Here is a 17,305-nt window from a genome sequence, read left to right on the forward strand (position 1 = left end):
CATATTCACGGCCTCTTTTATATGACTCATATCCATTACTTTCTTTACCCACTAGAACCCAACCATGAACTGAACTTGTGCACCTTCTACTGAAACATAACTAAATTTATCTTTGAAGCCTTTCAACTCATTCAGAAAGTTAAGTTTTCAGATCTGTTAAGCTCGTTGAAATTGAAGGCAAGTTCCCAAAGGGTTTTCTCTTCTCCTTTTCCCAAGCACTGTGTCTGAAGTTATTTGATCTTATAATAATAAAGTCTGAGAATTGGAGGGGACTTACCAGGTGGTCCAGTGGTTAAGACTCTGTGCTCCCAAAGCAGAGGGCGCAGGTTCAATCCCTGGTTGGGAAACTAAGATCCCATATGTTGCACAACTCGGCCAAGAAAAAATGAAGAATTGGAGCCCCTCTGGAATGTTGTTAGATTTTAAATCACTTATGGAAGGTCAGATCTTAACTGACTAACCGACTTTTTTGAGTGTATCTTCGTTTGCCCAGAGAAGAGTTTTATACCTGTTTCCATTAGAAAGTTAGAATTGAATTTGTTTGTGTGCAAAAATGAAAAGATACACTTTTTTTTTTTACTTTGAAATAATTTTAAATTTATAGAAATGTTGCAAAGATAGTACCCTTCACCCAGTTCTCACCTTTAACAGCTCACATAACACAGCAAATTTGTCACAACCAGGAAACCCACATTGGTGTATTACTGTTAACCAAAATTCAGGCTTTATTTAGATTTCATTAGTTTTTCTACAATCGTCCTTTTCTGTTCCAGGATCCAATTCAGGATATACCACATGACATTTAGTTTAGGATTAATTTTTAAAGCCAAAAGAAATAGATCATGTAATCTGACCATGCATCATGAGAGCTGCACGATATGCATGTTAGATTCAGAGGAGTTGCTGAATATAGGAGATTTATGAAATATGGATTTCTGAAGCACAGTATGGGTTCCACTGCCTCTCTTTCTAAGCTCTAGCTCTTCAGCTAAGTTAAACACCTAGAAACTTGCTCAGTGTTGGAAATGAAATTAGTTTTATGCTCCTTCATACACCAGCTCGTGTGAACTCTTGTGTCATGCTTCAGGTGATAGAAAATAATGGTCAGTCTCAAGGCTCTTTCGGCTCAGGATTGCCTCACGGTTCCCTGGAGGAAGAAGGACTGTGTAGAGGGCAGTCCTGCCCTTCTGCCCCAATGTGTGGGACAGCTCCAAAGGGGACTCACTCTCACTGCATTTTATGTGCTGACCCCAAATGAGAGATTGTTAAGTGGGTCCAGGCTGAAGGGAGGAGTACTCAGTCCTCTCTGGTCATGCGTTTCACCAGGTCTCCTCTCAACCCTACAGATGTGAGAGGGGCTCAGGCTAGTTGTCTTCTAGACTCTCAAACTCTTCTTAATTTCTGTCCTACAGATGAATCCCCTGGCAACTTAAGGGCAGATTCTGATGTCAGAGACTTAGGGGAGGGGCTGAAGTGCTGCGTTTCTTACAGGCTCCCAGTTTGCGTAGCCAGCCCTTAAGATGTTCTGAAGAAAAAAATTTTTCCCTATGTTTCTCAAATTGTGGCTTTGACTTTGACCACGGACGCTAGTACCAATTAAAAAGAAATCTACCAACGGAAAACACCTAAGATACATTAGGTCTGGGCTGATTTTTAAGATACATTAGGTCTGGGCTGATTTTGGAAGTTCTCTATATAAAATGGGGTTTGGTAAGAAGGTAGATATAGTCCAAGCTTTTTTGGTTTGGATCCCCCAGGTCTGCAGTACTCAACTGATAATAAATTTGTGCAACGGCTCAAGGAACTGCAGGAGTCGGCCGCCGTGGAGAAGATCCCCTTGATCCCGACCACCCCGGAGGAGATGAGTGAGATGCTGCAGCTCTGCTCCTACGTCCGCTTCAAGGTGCCCCAGCAGGTAGTGTGGCCTCCGCAGCAGTGTGCCTGCCTCTGCCCAGTGCTCAGGTGGCCGGGGCCAGCTTCCCCCTCACGTTCCCTCCTTGTCCTCAGCGTTCATTCATTCAGCAAGTGCCGTGCCTGTGATGTGTCCAACACTATGCTTGGGCACCCTGGGGAAGAAATAAGACAGAGAAGGCCAGGCGGAGAAGCAGTCAATTAACAAGACAGATAATTTCATATTGTAGTGAGTTTTCTAGAGGAAATGAAGATAGTGATGTGCTTGACAACAGAGAGGCAGGAGAAACTTTGATAAGCCTCTGTAAGAAAACAGCCTGAGCAGGGATGGATAAAACAGTTAGGTTCAAGATGCTGGAAGGAGATGCCAAGGTGACGGGACCCCAGAGTGTGAGGGAAAGAATGGGTTGAGGTGAGGTTGGAATGGGACGCAAGGGCTGAATCAAAGATTCTCATTTAAAAAAACAAAGTCTCAGAGCACTTTTAACAGCCTTAAGAATTATTGAGAAGCCCAAAGAGCTTCTTTGTAACTATTGATGTGTACCGTATTAGAAATTAAACCTCAGGAGAACTTAAAACACAAGAATACACAAGTACTCATTTCATTAGCGATCAGAATGATGACATTATCCATCATTATGTAGACTCTGAAAATCAGCGTGCTTTTGAGAGAATGAAAGTGAAAAAGGCAAGCGACATTTAGTGTTATTACGAAAGTAGTTTGATGTCTTATAATCCCGAGAACTGCTTTGAGAACCACTAGGCTGGATCATGTAGAACTTTTAAGAGATTATGGGAAGGAGACTGGAGTTTTTCTAAGTACAGTAGGAGAAACGCTCACGAGTTGTAGGGGAACACAGAAGCAGAGAAATCGTTAGTGTGCTGTACTACTCCAAGATGAGGGTGTTGTAGACTGGGGAGTGGTGGAGAATGAGATCCGAGAAGCTTTGGAAGGAGGAGGTAGGACTTACTGGCCAGTGCGAAGTGGAGGATGGGAGAATGTGAGTCACAGGTGACTTCTGATACTTTAGATATCAGATAAAGGTAGTGTTTTCTTCCTCTTTTTAAAAGTTTTTATTATTTTCCGGCCACATCACATGGCATGCGGGATTCTCGTTCCCCAACTAGGGATCGAACTTGTGCTCCATGCAGTGGAGACACGGAGTCTTAACCACTGGACTGCTAGGGAAGTCCCAGGGTAGTGTTTTCTGAGTAGGGGAAGGGGAGGGAAGGTGGGTTTGGAGCATCAGCTGAGAGCTCCATTGTGGATGTGTTAAGTTCAAGGTCCCTGAGACGCCATCACGTGCAGGTGTCATGTAGACAGAAATACGAGTGGAGCTGAGGGAAGTCTGGCCTGGGCTGTGTGATTACAGCCATCAGCCAAGGATGATATTAAAAGTCACGGGTCTAAATGAGGTTGTGCAGGAGACAGTGTGGGGAACCGAGAGTCCACGAATGAGACCTCACAACAGCGCATTAGCTTACTCTGTTTCAGGAGCTGGACTCTGCCTCGGGGTGGGGTGGGTCCTCCTGGGAGTTGAGAGAATGGGCTCTGCAGAGGTCATAAACATGACTCATTAAAAGATGCGGCCCATCTCTGAGGAAGCATCACAGAATCAGATTCTGTGGTATGTTCTGTCCATGAAGTTCTCTTTTCAGTCATGACTTTATACTGATCCTCTCTCAGCACTGATCTCTTTCCAGAATAGAGTAACCAAGTAGGGTTTTAGAAAATTCCATGTTTTGAATTGTCAGAGAAGTGAAGACACTGGGAGAAAAGAAATGCAGATCCCAAAGTCTTTCCCTTGTAGGCAGGGAGGAGCCCCTAGGCACTCAGCCTGCTGTGTCACATTGTGTAATGACTGTGTTGGCTGGTTTGCGTCTTCCGGTCCTTCCTCTGTAAGAGCAAGGACTGTGTCTTTGGTGGTTCTGTTCCCAGCCTATGGCAAAGTGCTTGCATGAGATAGGTCCTAGGTAGAGTGGATGGATCAGTGGACGGGAGGAAGCCTGAACCACGCAGGGATGGAGAATGGATATGTGGGTAGATGCAGGGTAGAGGGGTGCATGAACGGATGCATGTGCATACATCACTGATTTAGGGGTGCAGAGAGATGGGTGGCCGAATGCGTGAATGGATGGGAGGGTGTCTGGAAATGGTAGAGATGGAGGGTGATGGATTGGTGGATGCAGGACAGATGGATACATGGGTATGCGTATGTGATTCAGAGGTGCAGGGTGGGTGGGTGATGGATAGGTGGATGTCTACATGAACCAGGGATGGAGGGTGGATGGGTAGCTGCAGGCTAAGTGGACACATGGATGGACATGTGCATGTCTGAATCAGAGATGCAGGATGGATGGATAGGCAGGAGTGTGGAGCAGAGGTGGAGGGTGGATGGCTGAATGCAAGATGGGGAGATGCATGGGTACAGGATAGATAGTAGAACAAAGGAAATATCTGATGCTGAGCACACTGTGTTGGACAGTTTGCCATTGGTCTCACCCCTGGGCTTCCACTTCCAGAATAGTCAGATGCTCCAGTGGGTGGGTTTCGTCCAGAGCAGTTATGACTGGGTCTTCCCACTTCAGTCAGCGCACAGGACTCCTGCGAGTGTGTTGAAGGGGTTCAGTCCGTTCCTAGGGAAATGAGAGGACTGACGGCTGCTGATGTGACCCCTGGACCCTACCTCGAGACCCCTGAGGTGGGGGAAGAGGCGGGCCATGTTCCTTCTGGCCCCAGCACCTCTCCGGGTCGGTCTCCCAGGTCCAGGAGCCCTGGCCTGTCAGCATTGCTGCAGCCCCACGGCCCGCGGCAGGGAGGGCCCGGCCAGTGTCACACAGTGAGCTCAGGACATCGAAAGCCTTCCCAGAACTTCCCTAGGGGTTGATTTCTTCATTGCTTAAGAGGCCCATCATCCCCAATAGTTAATTTTTTTTTAATAGACCTTGTTTTATATTGGGTATTACTGAGTAATTACTTGAAATTATTTTCATTCTGATTATGTCTCAGGATAAGCAGAGAATTCCTCATAGGTGAAGCAGCTTACATGCCACTGGGGTCCTTTGTCTTCACAGTTATTTCCAGAGTTCCTTCCTTAGGAGAAAGAAAAAAGCCTCTTACGAACCTAAGTCCCCATTACATTGCATGGTCATCACGGGAATTTGGAGACCAGGCCTTACAAACCTTGACAACGCCCGAAACTGCTGTCCTTTGGTTTCCCCTCTTTGTCCCAGACCCTTCTGAGGCCTGAGGATACCAATTTTCCCTCGCCTTCTGACTTTGGGTTATTTTTCCCTAGATCCTGCAGGGCCTTGTCGATGTCCGCATCCCTCACAACACCTTCTACCGAAAGCGTAAGTAGACCTGTGTTGACCTCTGAGCCTGTGACACATCTTCTGGGTGGCCGGCTCTTATTCCTTACTTTTCTGAGACTTTGACAGTTTTCTGGGACCCCTCAAGAAAGATGCAGTGCCTTAGACTTAAACACTATATACCTTGTATATATCCTATATATACATATACACTATTTATTTCCTATACTTGGTGGTGTCCACAGCACAGCCTACACTCACTTTATTTTCCTTCCCTACAAAGTGTTTTTGGAAATCGTCAGTGAGAAGTCGAGATACTCCCTCCATCAGAACATGGACAAGATTAAGGTCCCTACGCAGATCATCTGGGGGAAACAAGACCAGGTACGTGGTGTGTCCCTGGGGCTGCCTGCGACCCTTGCACCTGCCTCCAAGGACAAGCTCGCGGTCCTTTATGAGGGGAGCCTGGCTGCTTCCTGATACAGAGGGAGGTGGCACGCACCAGTGCCAAGTGCCACTGTTCCCAGGGAGCTGAGGGCAGTGACGGTGGCCTTCTAAAATGTAAGGCAGTTTGAAAGCATTTTTGCAAATTATCTTTCTCAAAGCCATATAGTCACGTGGCACAGAAACCTTGAAAGAGTACAGAAAGATGGATAAGAGTACACTCGGTCTCTTTGACATCCTAGATCCCAGTTCCCATTTCTTCAAGGCAGCACTTACAGTTCATGTGTGTTTCTTTTAAATTTTCTAAGGCAACAGTTGGCACACGCTTTCTATTAAAGGGCCAGATAGTAAATATTTGCAACTTTGCGGGTGATAAGTTCTTGTTACATCTATTCAGCTCTTCTGTTGTGATGGTGACATGCAGAACAAATGGTAAGCAGAGCTCCAGGGAACCTTCAGTCACAAAGCAGGCAGGGGCTGTTGTTTGCCTGTTTCTATTCTAAGCATGTATCAGAGTGCATAAAGAAGTGTTATGTATAAGATTTTCAAACATGCAGTATATACAGTTTCACACATTAATTGCTTCATATATATGAGAAATATGTACCTTGGAAATCATTTAATATCAGCTTGAAGAGATCCACACATTCTAGTACTTTAAATATTTTATTTTGAAAGAATCTCAAATTTACAGGATAATTGTAAAAATAGTACAGAGTACTCCTGTATCTACTTTACCTAGTTTCATCAGTTTTAACTGCTTTTTCAAAAATTCTCGTGCTATAAAATTTACCTTGTTGCACACCCCACTGCAGCCCAGTTGTAGAATGCTTCTGTCACTCCTGTAAGTTCTCTCTTGCCCATTTGCAGTTAATCCCCATTCCTGCTTTCTGTTCAACCACTGACCTGCTTTCTGTTTCTGAAGTCTTGTCTAGAATTTAGTTATCTAAAATTTTCATAAAATGATATTTTACAGTGGTAGTCTCTTGCATCTGGCTTCTTCCACTCCAGCATGATGTTTCTGAGGTTCATCCATATCGTCACCTATGCCAACAATTTGTTCCTTTCTATTGCTGAGTGTCATTCCATGATATGTATATACCACATCTTACTTATTACCAACTTTTTAACATTTACCACCTCATCTAGACAGATCTAGAAATATGTGTTTTGGGGCCATTTGGAGTAAGCTGCTTATATCATGTCCCTTTACCCCCAATGCTTCAAGGTGTGTTTACTGCAAACCAGAATATTATCTCACATGATCACAGTACATTGTCACATTTGGGACATGTAACATTGATACCATAGCTTTTAACTAATATACATATTAGTTAAATAATACATAAGTATTATTTATAAGTATACATAAGTATACATAAGTATAATAAATAATACATAAGCATATTTCAAATTTATTCCTTGTTTCAGTGATGTCCTACATAGAATGATCCTCCGCCTGCCCCTGTAACCAGGATCACATACTGCATATCATGTCTTTTTAGTTTCCCTTTATATAAAATGATGCCCTCTTTCTGCCTTTATCTTTTGTAACACTGAGATATTTGAAGAGTGCGGGCCAGTTATTTTACAAAATGTTCCTCAGTTTGAGTTTGTTGGCTGTTTCTTCATGATTAAATTCGGGATACATATCCCTGGCCAGAATATCTCATGGGTAATAAGACTTCACATCCTCAGAAGGAGAATATCTTTCCTTCAGTGGTGGGAATTTTTTAAACTATTATTTATTTTGGGGGCTGCACCGTGTGGCATGTGGGATCTTAGTTCCTCAACCAGGGATTGAAACTGCCCTAGACAGTGGAAGCCTCTTAACCTCTGGCCGGCCTGGGACATCCCAGTGATGGGAATTTTGATTGATTGTGATATCTGATTTCTTCATCACAGATATTATTTCTCCCCTTGCAACTAATAAGCAGTCTGTGGGGAGGTACTTTGAGACCATGCGGATATCCTGGTCCTCATCAAACATTTCCCTCTAGATTTACCATCCGTGAATGGTTGTTGCCCAAAACAAAAGTTTATGTTCTTTTTGGGAGCTGCATAGTACTCCATTATCTGCTGCATTAGTGCCCTACTGATGGTCACTTAGGTCATTTTCAGTTTTTTGCTGTTAAACCACACCGTGATGTGCATCATTATACATGTGTGTTTGCAGTGTGAGAGCATATCTGAAGGGCTAATTCTTGGATGTGGAATAGCTTGATCAAAGGCTTTGTGCATTTTAAAATTATGACAGGTTTTTGACAGGCTCTGTCAGATGGCTCTGTTAGTTTGCTAGGCCTCCTCTAACAAAGTACTACAAATTGGGAGGCTTAAACAACAGAATTACGTTGGCTGCCAGTTCTGGCATACAGATACACTAGGGGCTTTCCTAGTGGCCCAGATGGTATAGAATCTGCCTGCAATGCAGGAGAGCTGGGTTCAACCCCTGGGTCGGGTAGATCCCCTGGAGAAGGAAGCGGCAACCCACTCCAGTATTCTTGCCTGGAGAACTCCATAGACAGAGGAGCCTGGTGGGCTACAGTCTGTGGGGTTGCAAAGAGTTGGACATGACTGAGCGACTCACACTGTAACACCAGTTCTGGAGACTGTGAGTCCAAGACCCAGGCCGCAGCAGACTGGTTCCTGCTGTGACTGGTGGGAGCTGGGAAGCAGAGCCTGTTCCCGGCCTTTCCCTGAGATCCTGGGAGTTTGCTGGGGGACTTTGGTGTTCCGTGCCTTGTCGACGCCTCACCCTGACCTCTGCCTTCATCTTCAGATGATGCTGTGTTTAAACCTCTCATTTTTGTAAGACGCCAGTTATGATAGATTAGGGGTCCACATACTAGATTAGGAGTTCACCCTGCTCCAGTATGACATCATCCTAACTAATTACGTCCACGATGACCCTGTTTCCCAGTAAAGCCACATTTTGTTAGAACTTCAGCATACAAATTTGGGGAGGGGGCATGGTCCATCCATAATAAACCTGCCAATGAAATACTGACTTATACTTTGGAAACTCCCTTTCTGTTTGCAACTGTTCTTTAGAAATCATATCTTACTGAATGTTCTTGAAAAGTTTAAAATAAGAGGTGGTGGTGGGAAATGGAGCCTTTATAAGGCCAGCAGGCAGACAGAATTACAGTGTCTGTCAAAGGGTATCTGGTCGTCTCACACTGTTGACCGTCGTGAGAAGGGAAATGGGAGCAAAGCTCTCCCTGTTGAGAGAGCTCCCCTGTGGACGCTGGGGTGAAGCCACCATTGCGAGCCCCGAGCAGACTGCACATGCCCACCGCATGTGTGATGTGAGCACGGGCAGGAAGTCGGGCTGCACCTCAACTGCCCACGACTGCCGGAGGCCCAGGAGAGGAGACTGGGGAGAAGCCAGGTCTGTGCCCCGGCGCAGGGGGCAGGCAGGCTGGTGGCGCCAGTGTGCGGCCATCTCAACACCAGCCAGGTATGCCCAGCGCGGGAACCAGGGCAGCGGGAGGAGGGAGAACGCACGTGCTCCCTTCAAGCAGCCAAGGGACTGAGAACAGCTTTGTGGATGCCTGAGCGGAGAAGCAGGACCCAGGCTGGGCCAGCAGGCAGAAATGAGAGTTGGAACAATGAAGGCCTTTCTTCATCTCAGATCCCCAAGGTGACGTGGGCTCTCAGGGACCAGCAGGGAGAGGCGGGATCACGTCATGCTCCCCGTCAGCGGTTCCTTCTTGTGTTTTCTCAGCCCGGGGTGCTCTGCACTCTGCTCACCCCACTTCCCAGTGGGCAGCAAATCTTGGTATTACCAGTCTGGGTTGTGGAGAATGAAGCTCAGAAGCAGACAGTGCTCGAATTTTTGGGATTTTGCTGTCGCTGTTAAGGCCGGAGTGGAGGGGCCACCTTTGTCTTGGGGCAGGGAGGTGACGTGAAGGTGAAAGCGGTGACGCGAAGGGGGCAAATATAAATCTGACCCTGAAGGAGGAGAAAGTCAGTTAACTGAGTTGGGGTAAAAGCAAGGTGTAACCCAGGTGAAAATGAAAGGGAGTTTGAAAACCTGGGAAAGTGGTGGGCTTCATGTTGGAAAAGCACTGGCTGTTATTCACACACTTCAGGGCCTGAGGTCACACAGCTCCGGGACCCCCCGAGGGCCTTCAGGACCCAGTCCTCTGGTTTGTGATAATTCGTCTCCCCCTCTTGCATCTCTCCTGTGGCCTCCCCACAGCTTGGCCTCCCCTAGACCAGCTGCAGGGTGCATTCTCCGGGCCCAGCCCGATCGCGTCAACGTCCTTAATACAGCCCTGGGGCTCCCCACTGCCCTCAGACTGAGCACGACTCCCCGCACGGCCAGATGCACAGGCCCACCCGCCCCGCTCACGCAGCACTGGGCTCCTTGCTGTCCCTTGCACATGCCATGTGCTCCCACCCTTGTGCTGGCCCCTCTTCCATGATCCCCCTCCCCTGTGGCTTCTCAGCTCCCAGGATTCTCCCCCATCAGGGTCTTTGCCACCTTGCACTGCACTTGTCTGCTTTCCAGTCTGGCTTCCCCACCATACCAGGGCATCCTCAGGGCAGGGCCTGTGTTTCCAGCGCGGCAACACTGCAGCAGCATACCTCCTAGCACCGAGCTGCAGAGTAGAACGTGAGGCACGTGGTCACTGCCATCAGGGAGCCACAAGCCCCGACACCAAAGTGACTTGGTTCTAAAAATCACCCCTGCCAGGCCTGGACGGGAGTTCTGTCCACGGAGTGCGTTCGGGCACCTGAACCCTTTCCATCCAGTCTCCTCTTGTCCCGCAGGTGCTCGATGTGTCCGGAGCGGACATGTTGGCCAAGTCAATCGCCAACTCCCAGGTGGAGCTCCTGGAAAACTGTGGCCACTCGGTGGTGATGGAGAGGCCCAGGAAGACAGCCAAGCTCCTTGTCGACTTCTTAGCTTCTGTACACAACACAGACAGCAGCAAGAAGCTGGACTGAGGCCCCGGCCGCAGCCTGAGCTCCACACCCAGCCTCCACTCCTGTCTCCGGAACCTGTCACGGCCACCACTTCTCAGGGACCCTGCCCCAAATGCGGAGGGAGCGCCCCTGTCCCTGAGGAAGCCAGCCCCCGCTCCAGCCCTGGTCTCTCTAGATCCACAGAGCCTCAGGGGCCATGAAAAAATCTCCAAGATGTTTTTTCACAAAATGCAAATTCACATGGAACAACAAAAGAAAACCCATCCATGAAATCTACCCAGAAGTCTTCACATTTATGTTGCAGAGCGCCCACATTGGACCACTGAGGACATTTCCTGTAAGATGTTCCTCACAGACTGAGATTCCAGGTGTTTCTGTTGCTCAGACATTCTCCTGTGCATAGTCAGTGGCTCTTTTAGGAGCATTAGCCCCCTCTTCACCGAGCCCCTTGTTTATGTCTGATTTAAGTTTTATGTCCCATGTGTGACTGCCGCCCGTCAACTGCAGGACCATGGAGGAACACCGCAGGCTGGAGGAAATAGACACGCAGAAGACACGGCCTGCCTCAGCCAGCTGGCAGAGCAGCAGAGAACACGGCTGATTTGACCGGCACTGTGTGTCAGGTTATGTCTCACGTGAGCCTGGCTAGTGCAGTACAGAGATTCCCTGGCAGGGGGGTTTCCTGGGAATAATTTATTATTAAAAAAAAAACAAGACTAACAAAGCAATAATATTCTAGACATCTATCTGAATAATCAAACTCGGGTTCCACTTCAAAGCACCTCTTTTCTATCTTGCTGTGCTACTGAAAAACCTTTGGATGTTTGTTAATGAATTCTGTGAATTCTGTGAACAATAGTGTAATTGAAAATAAATCTAAACTGCTGTAAAAGTGACCACAATGACATGAAATAAATGTAATAAGTCTAGATCAGCAACATGCAAGTGGTTTCTATTTCTAAGCTCTTAATGAAGTGTAGTGTTGGCAGGTTTTCTGTAAACTTGAAAATGTGTTTCTTGTTTGCTTTCTTAAAATTATTTATTATTTTTGAAGTATTTTTACTTTTTGTTTAGCTGCTTCAGGTCTTAGTTTCAGCACACAGAATCTTTTTGGTTGTGGCATGTAACTCCTAGTTGCAGCATATGGGGCTAGTTCCCTGACCAGGGATAGAACACGGGCCCCCTGCGTTAGAATCCAGGAGGCTTAGCCACTGGACCACTAGGGGAATCCCCCAAATGTGTTTTTTATAGTAAGGCTGTTCTACAGGCATTGGAAGACCTTACTTGCATGAGTTACTAGTTTCATTTCCAGAAATCATGTTTACAGTTTTTTTGTTTTAATAGTTATGTATTTGGCTATGCCAGGTCTTAGTTGTGACATGTTGAATCTTTAGTTGTAGCATGCAGACTCTTAGTTGTGGCTTACAAATTCTTAGTTGCAGCATATGGCATCTAGTTCCCTGACCAGGGAGCCAACATAGGCCCCCTACAGTTGGATCGTGGAGTCTTAGCCACTTGACTACCAGGGAAGTCCCGTGTTTGCAATTTTTATTCAATTGAAATTGTACATCCAAAACAAAAGGTAAGGGTCATCAAACTGTTCTTTTGACTCTTCTGTGGCATTTGGAAACCTAAACTCCTCAGAGTATTCACTCTTTCAAATCTTTTTGCAGAGTCTGAAGCCCAGTAGTTCTGGAAATAAAGTGAGAACTCTGTGGTGAACATTGTGGTTTAAGTTGAAATTCAGGGCTTGGTCTGATTATTTTAATATATCAAGGAAAAGCAGAATATAGGTCTTAAAAATAAGAGATGCGAAAATGTGACATCAAACTTTGTGCAGCTAAAGCAGTGCTCACAAGGAAATTTATAGGCTGAAATACAAATGCTAGAAAAGAAAAAAGGCTAAAAATTAAATAATTTAAGCTTCTATCTTAAGAAGCTAGGAAAAATGTAAATCAAACCTAGGGGGGAGAAAATAGAAGGAAACAGTACAATGAGAGCAGAAATCAATGAAGTAGAAAAGAAAGTGTATATTTGTCATGTTGCTTGTTCTAGTCTCTCATATTCACCAAGAACTCTGAGCTTAATGAGGTTCCCAGAGGAGTCAATCACAACAATCATGACAGATATGACTGGGGACAGATGAAGAAGACCCAGACCTGGGATCGGGATCCCAGATTATTAGCCCTGGGTGAGGACAGATGGTTTCCTCCTGGGATAAGGATCCCAGATTATTAGCCCTGTTAGATGCAGGAATAGTTACCTCCTGGGTTGCACTAAGCATCACATCCAGAAGCCACTGCACTGCCCCCTCAGTGGAGCCGTCCAGAAAGGGGCATGTGCTGGCCATCACCCGTGGAAGAAGAGAGGGCAAGATCTTCAGGACACGACTCCCGCCTCCTCCTCTGTCACAGGAAAGCACAACTGGAACCCATTCCCCCTGCAGTAGAAGCACGGAGTCCTGACTACTGGACCGCCAGGGAAGTCCCTGGAGAGTTCTTTTGTTTGCTTGTTTATTGATTTATTTTTGGCTGTGCTGGGTCTTCGTTGCTATGAGCGGGTTTTCTCTAGTTGAGTTGAGTGGGGGGCTTTCTCTAGTTGCGGTGCGTGGGCTTCTTGCAGTGGCTTCTCTTGTTGCAGAGCACGGGCTCTAAAGCACAGGCTCAGTAGTTGTGGCACATGAGTTTCGGTGCCCCACGGCATGAGGAATCTTTCTGGACCAGGGATTGAACCTATGTCCCCTGCAGTGGCAGGCAGGTTCTTAACCACTTGACCACCAGGGAAGTCCCATGAGAGCTGTTTTTGATAGACCTGCAAAGTGGATTTTCAAGGTTCTCTCTTGACCCTGTAATTGTGGTCCTATTGTGCTAGGAAAACTCAAAAGCAGAAAAGCATGTCTCCCTCTTGAGCCCCACTTCCTGCCTTTGTCATTAGGAAGAGCCTGCAGGTTCCTGTGGAGTGTCTTTATTGATGGGTCCTGTGGAGCATCTTTAATGACAGTCTTAGAAAGAAGGAAGGGGTCATTTATCACAGCCCTGCCTGAAAGACTTCTGGAAGCTTCTGAAATAACAGTGGAAAGCCCCAGGAATCACATGTGGGCTCTTGCCTCACCGCCTGGAGCCGGATTGTTAGGACTACTGAGGATGGACCCTCCAGGCAGACGTAGAAGAGGCTGAGGGACCAGCAATGTTTAGAACTCAGTCCGCCATTAGTCTGGGCTCCTTGTTCTGGGCAGAAGTGACACCAGGAGTGACTGGTCAAGACACTGGATGGGCTGCCTGCCAGTGTAAGTCTTATCTTCTATTTGAGCCCCTGAGTTCCTCCTTCTTCCCAGGGAAGCTTACTTGTTGCTTTGTCCAAAGGAAGTCCCTGGAAGTTACTAGGAGATGTAATGCGTGTCAGGCTGGGCTGAATCTTGTAAATCACACGACTGAATCAGGAGAACGTGCCAGCTGCTGCTCTGTGTTTTGCATGCATCACCTTGTCAGACTCTCACGGAGCCCTATAAGAGACCAGGGGCCACTGTGCCCATTTTACAGCCAGGGAGACCAAGGCTTGGAAGGGCAAAGTGCCTGGCCCAAGGTCACACAGATAACAAGTAAAGGGAAGCCTCTTGGTTTGTGACTGAAGGTGACTTGCAAAAGCAATGCTTTCACCGATTCAGACAGGAGTGCTATTGCTTAATTTCCAGCGGAACCTGGAGCCCAGTTGGTTCACCTGGACCAGGCCATTGTGTGGCTGCTTCAGCTGCAGATCACTGAGGCCACACTTTGGGCCCCTGCTGAGGAAGGTGACCTGCCTGTTTATTCAGGTAAGTTCGGGATCTGCCATTGCTGAGCCGCCTGTGAGGCTGGAAACAAGCTCACCTGGATTCCAGCATCATGTTGCTACAGGGCACGTCAGGGAGCCTGCCCTCCTCCTTCTAGCCTCTTAATAGCTGGAGCTTGTGTTATTCGGTCCCTGCAGGGCTCATTTACCTTGCTGGTACCCTCATCCCTCCTCCACTCTCTGGAAATAACCGGGGCTGTTTGTCCAAAGCAGATTTCTGGGGTGGCGGACGGATGTTTCTGGTTGCCGCAGAGGTCAGGCCGCTGCTCTTGACTGGTGATCATCTGATGAGCACAAGGACTAGACCCCACACTGGTTGGAAGGAAGGCTGGTCATTGGGGTTCCCGAAACATCACCTGTTCCCTCACCACCACACAATCAGAAAATCATGCACCCTGTAGCCTCCACCCCAGATGTTGCCTTTAAACACTTCCCTCCGAGCCGTGGGAGAGTTTGGGTCTTCTGAGCTTGAGTAGCCCTCCTCCTTGCTTGGCCTTGCCATTAACCTTTCTCTGCTCCACACTCTGACCTTCAGTGTGTGTGGCTTCGCTGTGCCTCAGGCACACCAGCTAGGGTTGACGACAGTACTAAACCAAGTCTTTTATTAAAAGCAGTAGTTTATTGGGTCTATTTCAGAAATGTTTGCTAAAATACTCTTTGGCCAGGTTTGGGACCATTTTTAAAGGGTCTCTTGGACTCTGTCTGTTTCCCAAGTTTTTCTGTCTCTCTCTCTCTTCCCCACTCCTCGTCCCATCTCTTTTTCATTGTTTATCTCATATCTGTCTGTCTCCATCACCCACACCGACACTCTCTTAACAGTTGGAAACCCGACTCTTCTGATTCTTCATCTTTCCAATCTTCCAAGGTCACTCCTTGAACCATACAGACCAGGACTTTCCCATCAGGCTCTTCTCCCTCCCCCACTCTCATCCCTCCCAAATTGGATGATGTTCATACAGCCTCTCCATTCCTTGAAAGGACGTTTAAAAAAAGCAGTGGGGGTGGTCACAGGTGGGGCAGTGGAAAAGTCCTCAGATTACCTGCCGTGGTTTGGGCCAGAGGGCAGCCGAGCTGGGCTGCTGTCCTGGTGTCTCCAGCTTTCCCGGGACCCAGTGTTGCTGCTGTCTGGGCTGGAAATCATCATCAGGCTGTGGGCCTGGGGTTGCCAGTGCCTGTGATAGGATGAGGGTCTTGTGGGACCTTATGCAGGGCGGTGGGGGGAGAGAAGGATGTCCTTTGAGCAACAGGACAGCCCTGTCTTGTTGGCTCCTGGAGGAATCTTTCCCTGGTTTCTGGATCTTGGTCTCTAAGCCCTCAAGACAACGACCAGGAACCTCAGGGCACACCTAGATGGCTCCCAAGCTCTAGTAAGGATGAGAGGAGAAGAGATTCTTAGGGGCAGAAAATGGCAGGAGGGACTTCTCTGGTGATCCAGTGGTTAAGACTCCAGTGCGGGGGGTGAGAGTTTGATCCTTGGTCAGGGGACTAAGACCCAACATGCTGAAAGGTTGTTGCTGAACGGTAAGACGCGGGATTCTTGGCCTCTGGAGGAGACGAATTCAATCCGGGGCCAGAGACAAGGCTGGATCACTCAGAGCTTTTGTGTAATAAAGTTTTATTAAAGTATAAAGGAGATAGAGAAAGCTTTTGACATAGGCATCAGAAGGGGGCAAAAGAGTACCCGCCTCCTAGTCTTTAGCTGTAAGTTATATAGTCACTCACAGTCTGTTAATGAAAAGAAAGGAATGTCTTAGAATTTAGAATGGCACCAGATAATTCATCCCTCGCCATAAAACAATTGACTTGAATCTTGTAGAAGGGCAGATTACCAACAAATAGTTTCATTTACATAGATTAGGGAACAATACCTGAGTAAGTAGGTTGGGCCATTTGGCGGAACTTACAGAGTCTGGGGTAAATTAACATAGCTTTACAATAAACATTTCCATAAAAAAATGTATTGGTTAACTCAAGGTTTGAGAATAGTTAGCTTCAGGTGAAACCAGGTGTCATGGCAACACAGCATTTTAAGAGAAACCTCCTTTTAAATTTGTAAATAGAAGGAAAAACATATCGCTGGTTTGTTTCCTCCTGCCGCTTAAGATAGATAAAGATGTCTGGCACTTGCAGCCTATTTCCTCCGTTTGGAGACTCCTGGCCTTCCTGCCTGTTACCCTCTCAATGCCAAGAGATGTGGCCAAAAAAGGAAAAAAAAATGTGGCACAAAGATGACAATCCAAGCGACCCAAGTCAAACCTGACTGGGATTAGTTAACTCGCTAGAGGGCAACTATGAGTGTCAGACTACAGTCCCCCACCACACCTCACAGAACCAGATGTGATACTGAATTCAGAAATGTTCAGATTTTACAGAGGTATTATTGCATGTGCACCATGCATTGTGCAACACGCCCCGTGAGGTCTGGGGCTGCCTTCTGTGATCGAATGCATTTGTATTTCTGCTGTATGCTCTGTGCATATCCACAGCAAATGGGACAAAAGCTATAAAAAGCTTCACCTCAGTTCAGATTAAGCATTATGTCAAATGAAGAAAGATTTGGTTTCCAGAGTTTTCTTGGATTCCAGGGTGGCAGATAAGGGACAGTGAACCTGCCCTCCCTGTCCCCTCTCTCCTGCTTTGGGGAGTGGGGGTGGGAGGTGACATCTTGAGGAAAATCTGTTCTTCCAAGTTGGAAGGAGGGGCATGCAGATGGCTGTGGTCCAAGGCTCCCTCTGCTGATGGTAAGGGGCAAGTCCTGAGTTTTATTTAACAGTTATCAGTATTATAAAAGTGATGCCTTGTCAGTTTAAAATAAACAAACTGGATGCTAAAACATCACGAGCATTTCCGACACCTTCTACACAGCCCCACTCTT

At 47.0% G+C, this 17,305-nt stretch overlaps 1 protein-coding gene across 7 annotated transcripts in view; it reads left to right on the forward strand.

Moving 5' to 3' along the window:
* ABHD6 (abhydrolase domain containing 6, acylglycerol lipase) overlaps positions 1-11,536 on the forward strand; it is a 74,185-nt gene extending 62,649 nt beyond the window's left edge. For all 7 annotated transcript variants that reach the window (XM_043443044.1, XM_043443045.1, XM_043443041.1 and 4 more), the window contains 4 exons: positions 1,758-1,915; positions 5,211-5,265; positions 5,507-5,607; positions 10,447-11,536. In XM_043443044.1, coding sequence (XP_043298979.1) covers positions 1,758-1,915; positions 5,211-5,265; positions 5,507-5,607; positions 10,447-10,623 — 491 coding nt within the window. In that variant the 3' untranslated portion in view covers positions 10,624-11,536. The remainder of the gene's footprint in view (positions 1-1,757; positions 1,916-5,210; positions 5,266-5,506; positions 5,608-10,446) is intronic.
* The last annotated feature ends 5,769 nt before the right edge of the window (positions 11,537-17,305 follow it).

This window comes from Cervus canadensis, chromosome 22 (genome assembly GCF_019320065.1).
Source record: "Cervus canadensis isolate Bull #8, Minnesota chromosome 22, ASM1932006v1, whole genome shotgun sequence".
Lineage (NCBI taxonomy): Eukaryota > Metazoa > Chordata > Mammalia > Artiodactyla > Cervidae > Cervus > Cervus canadensis.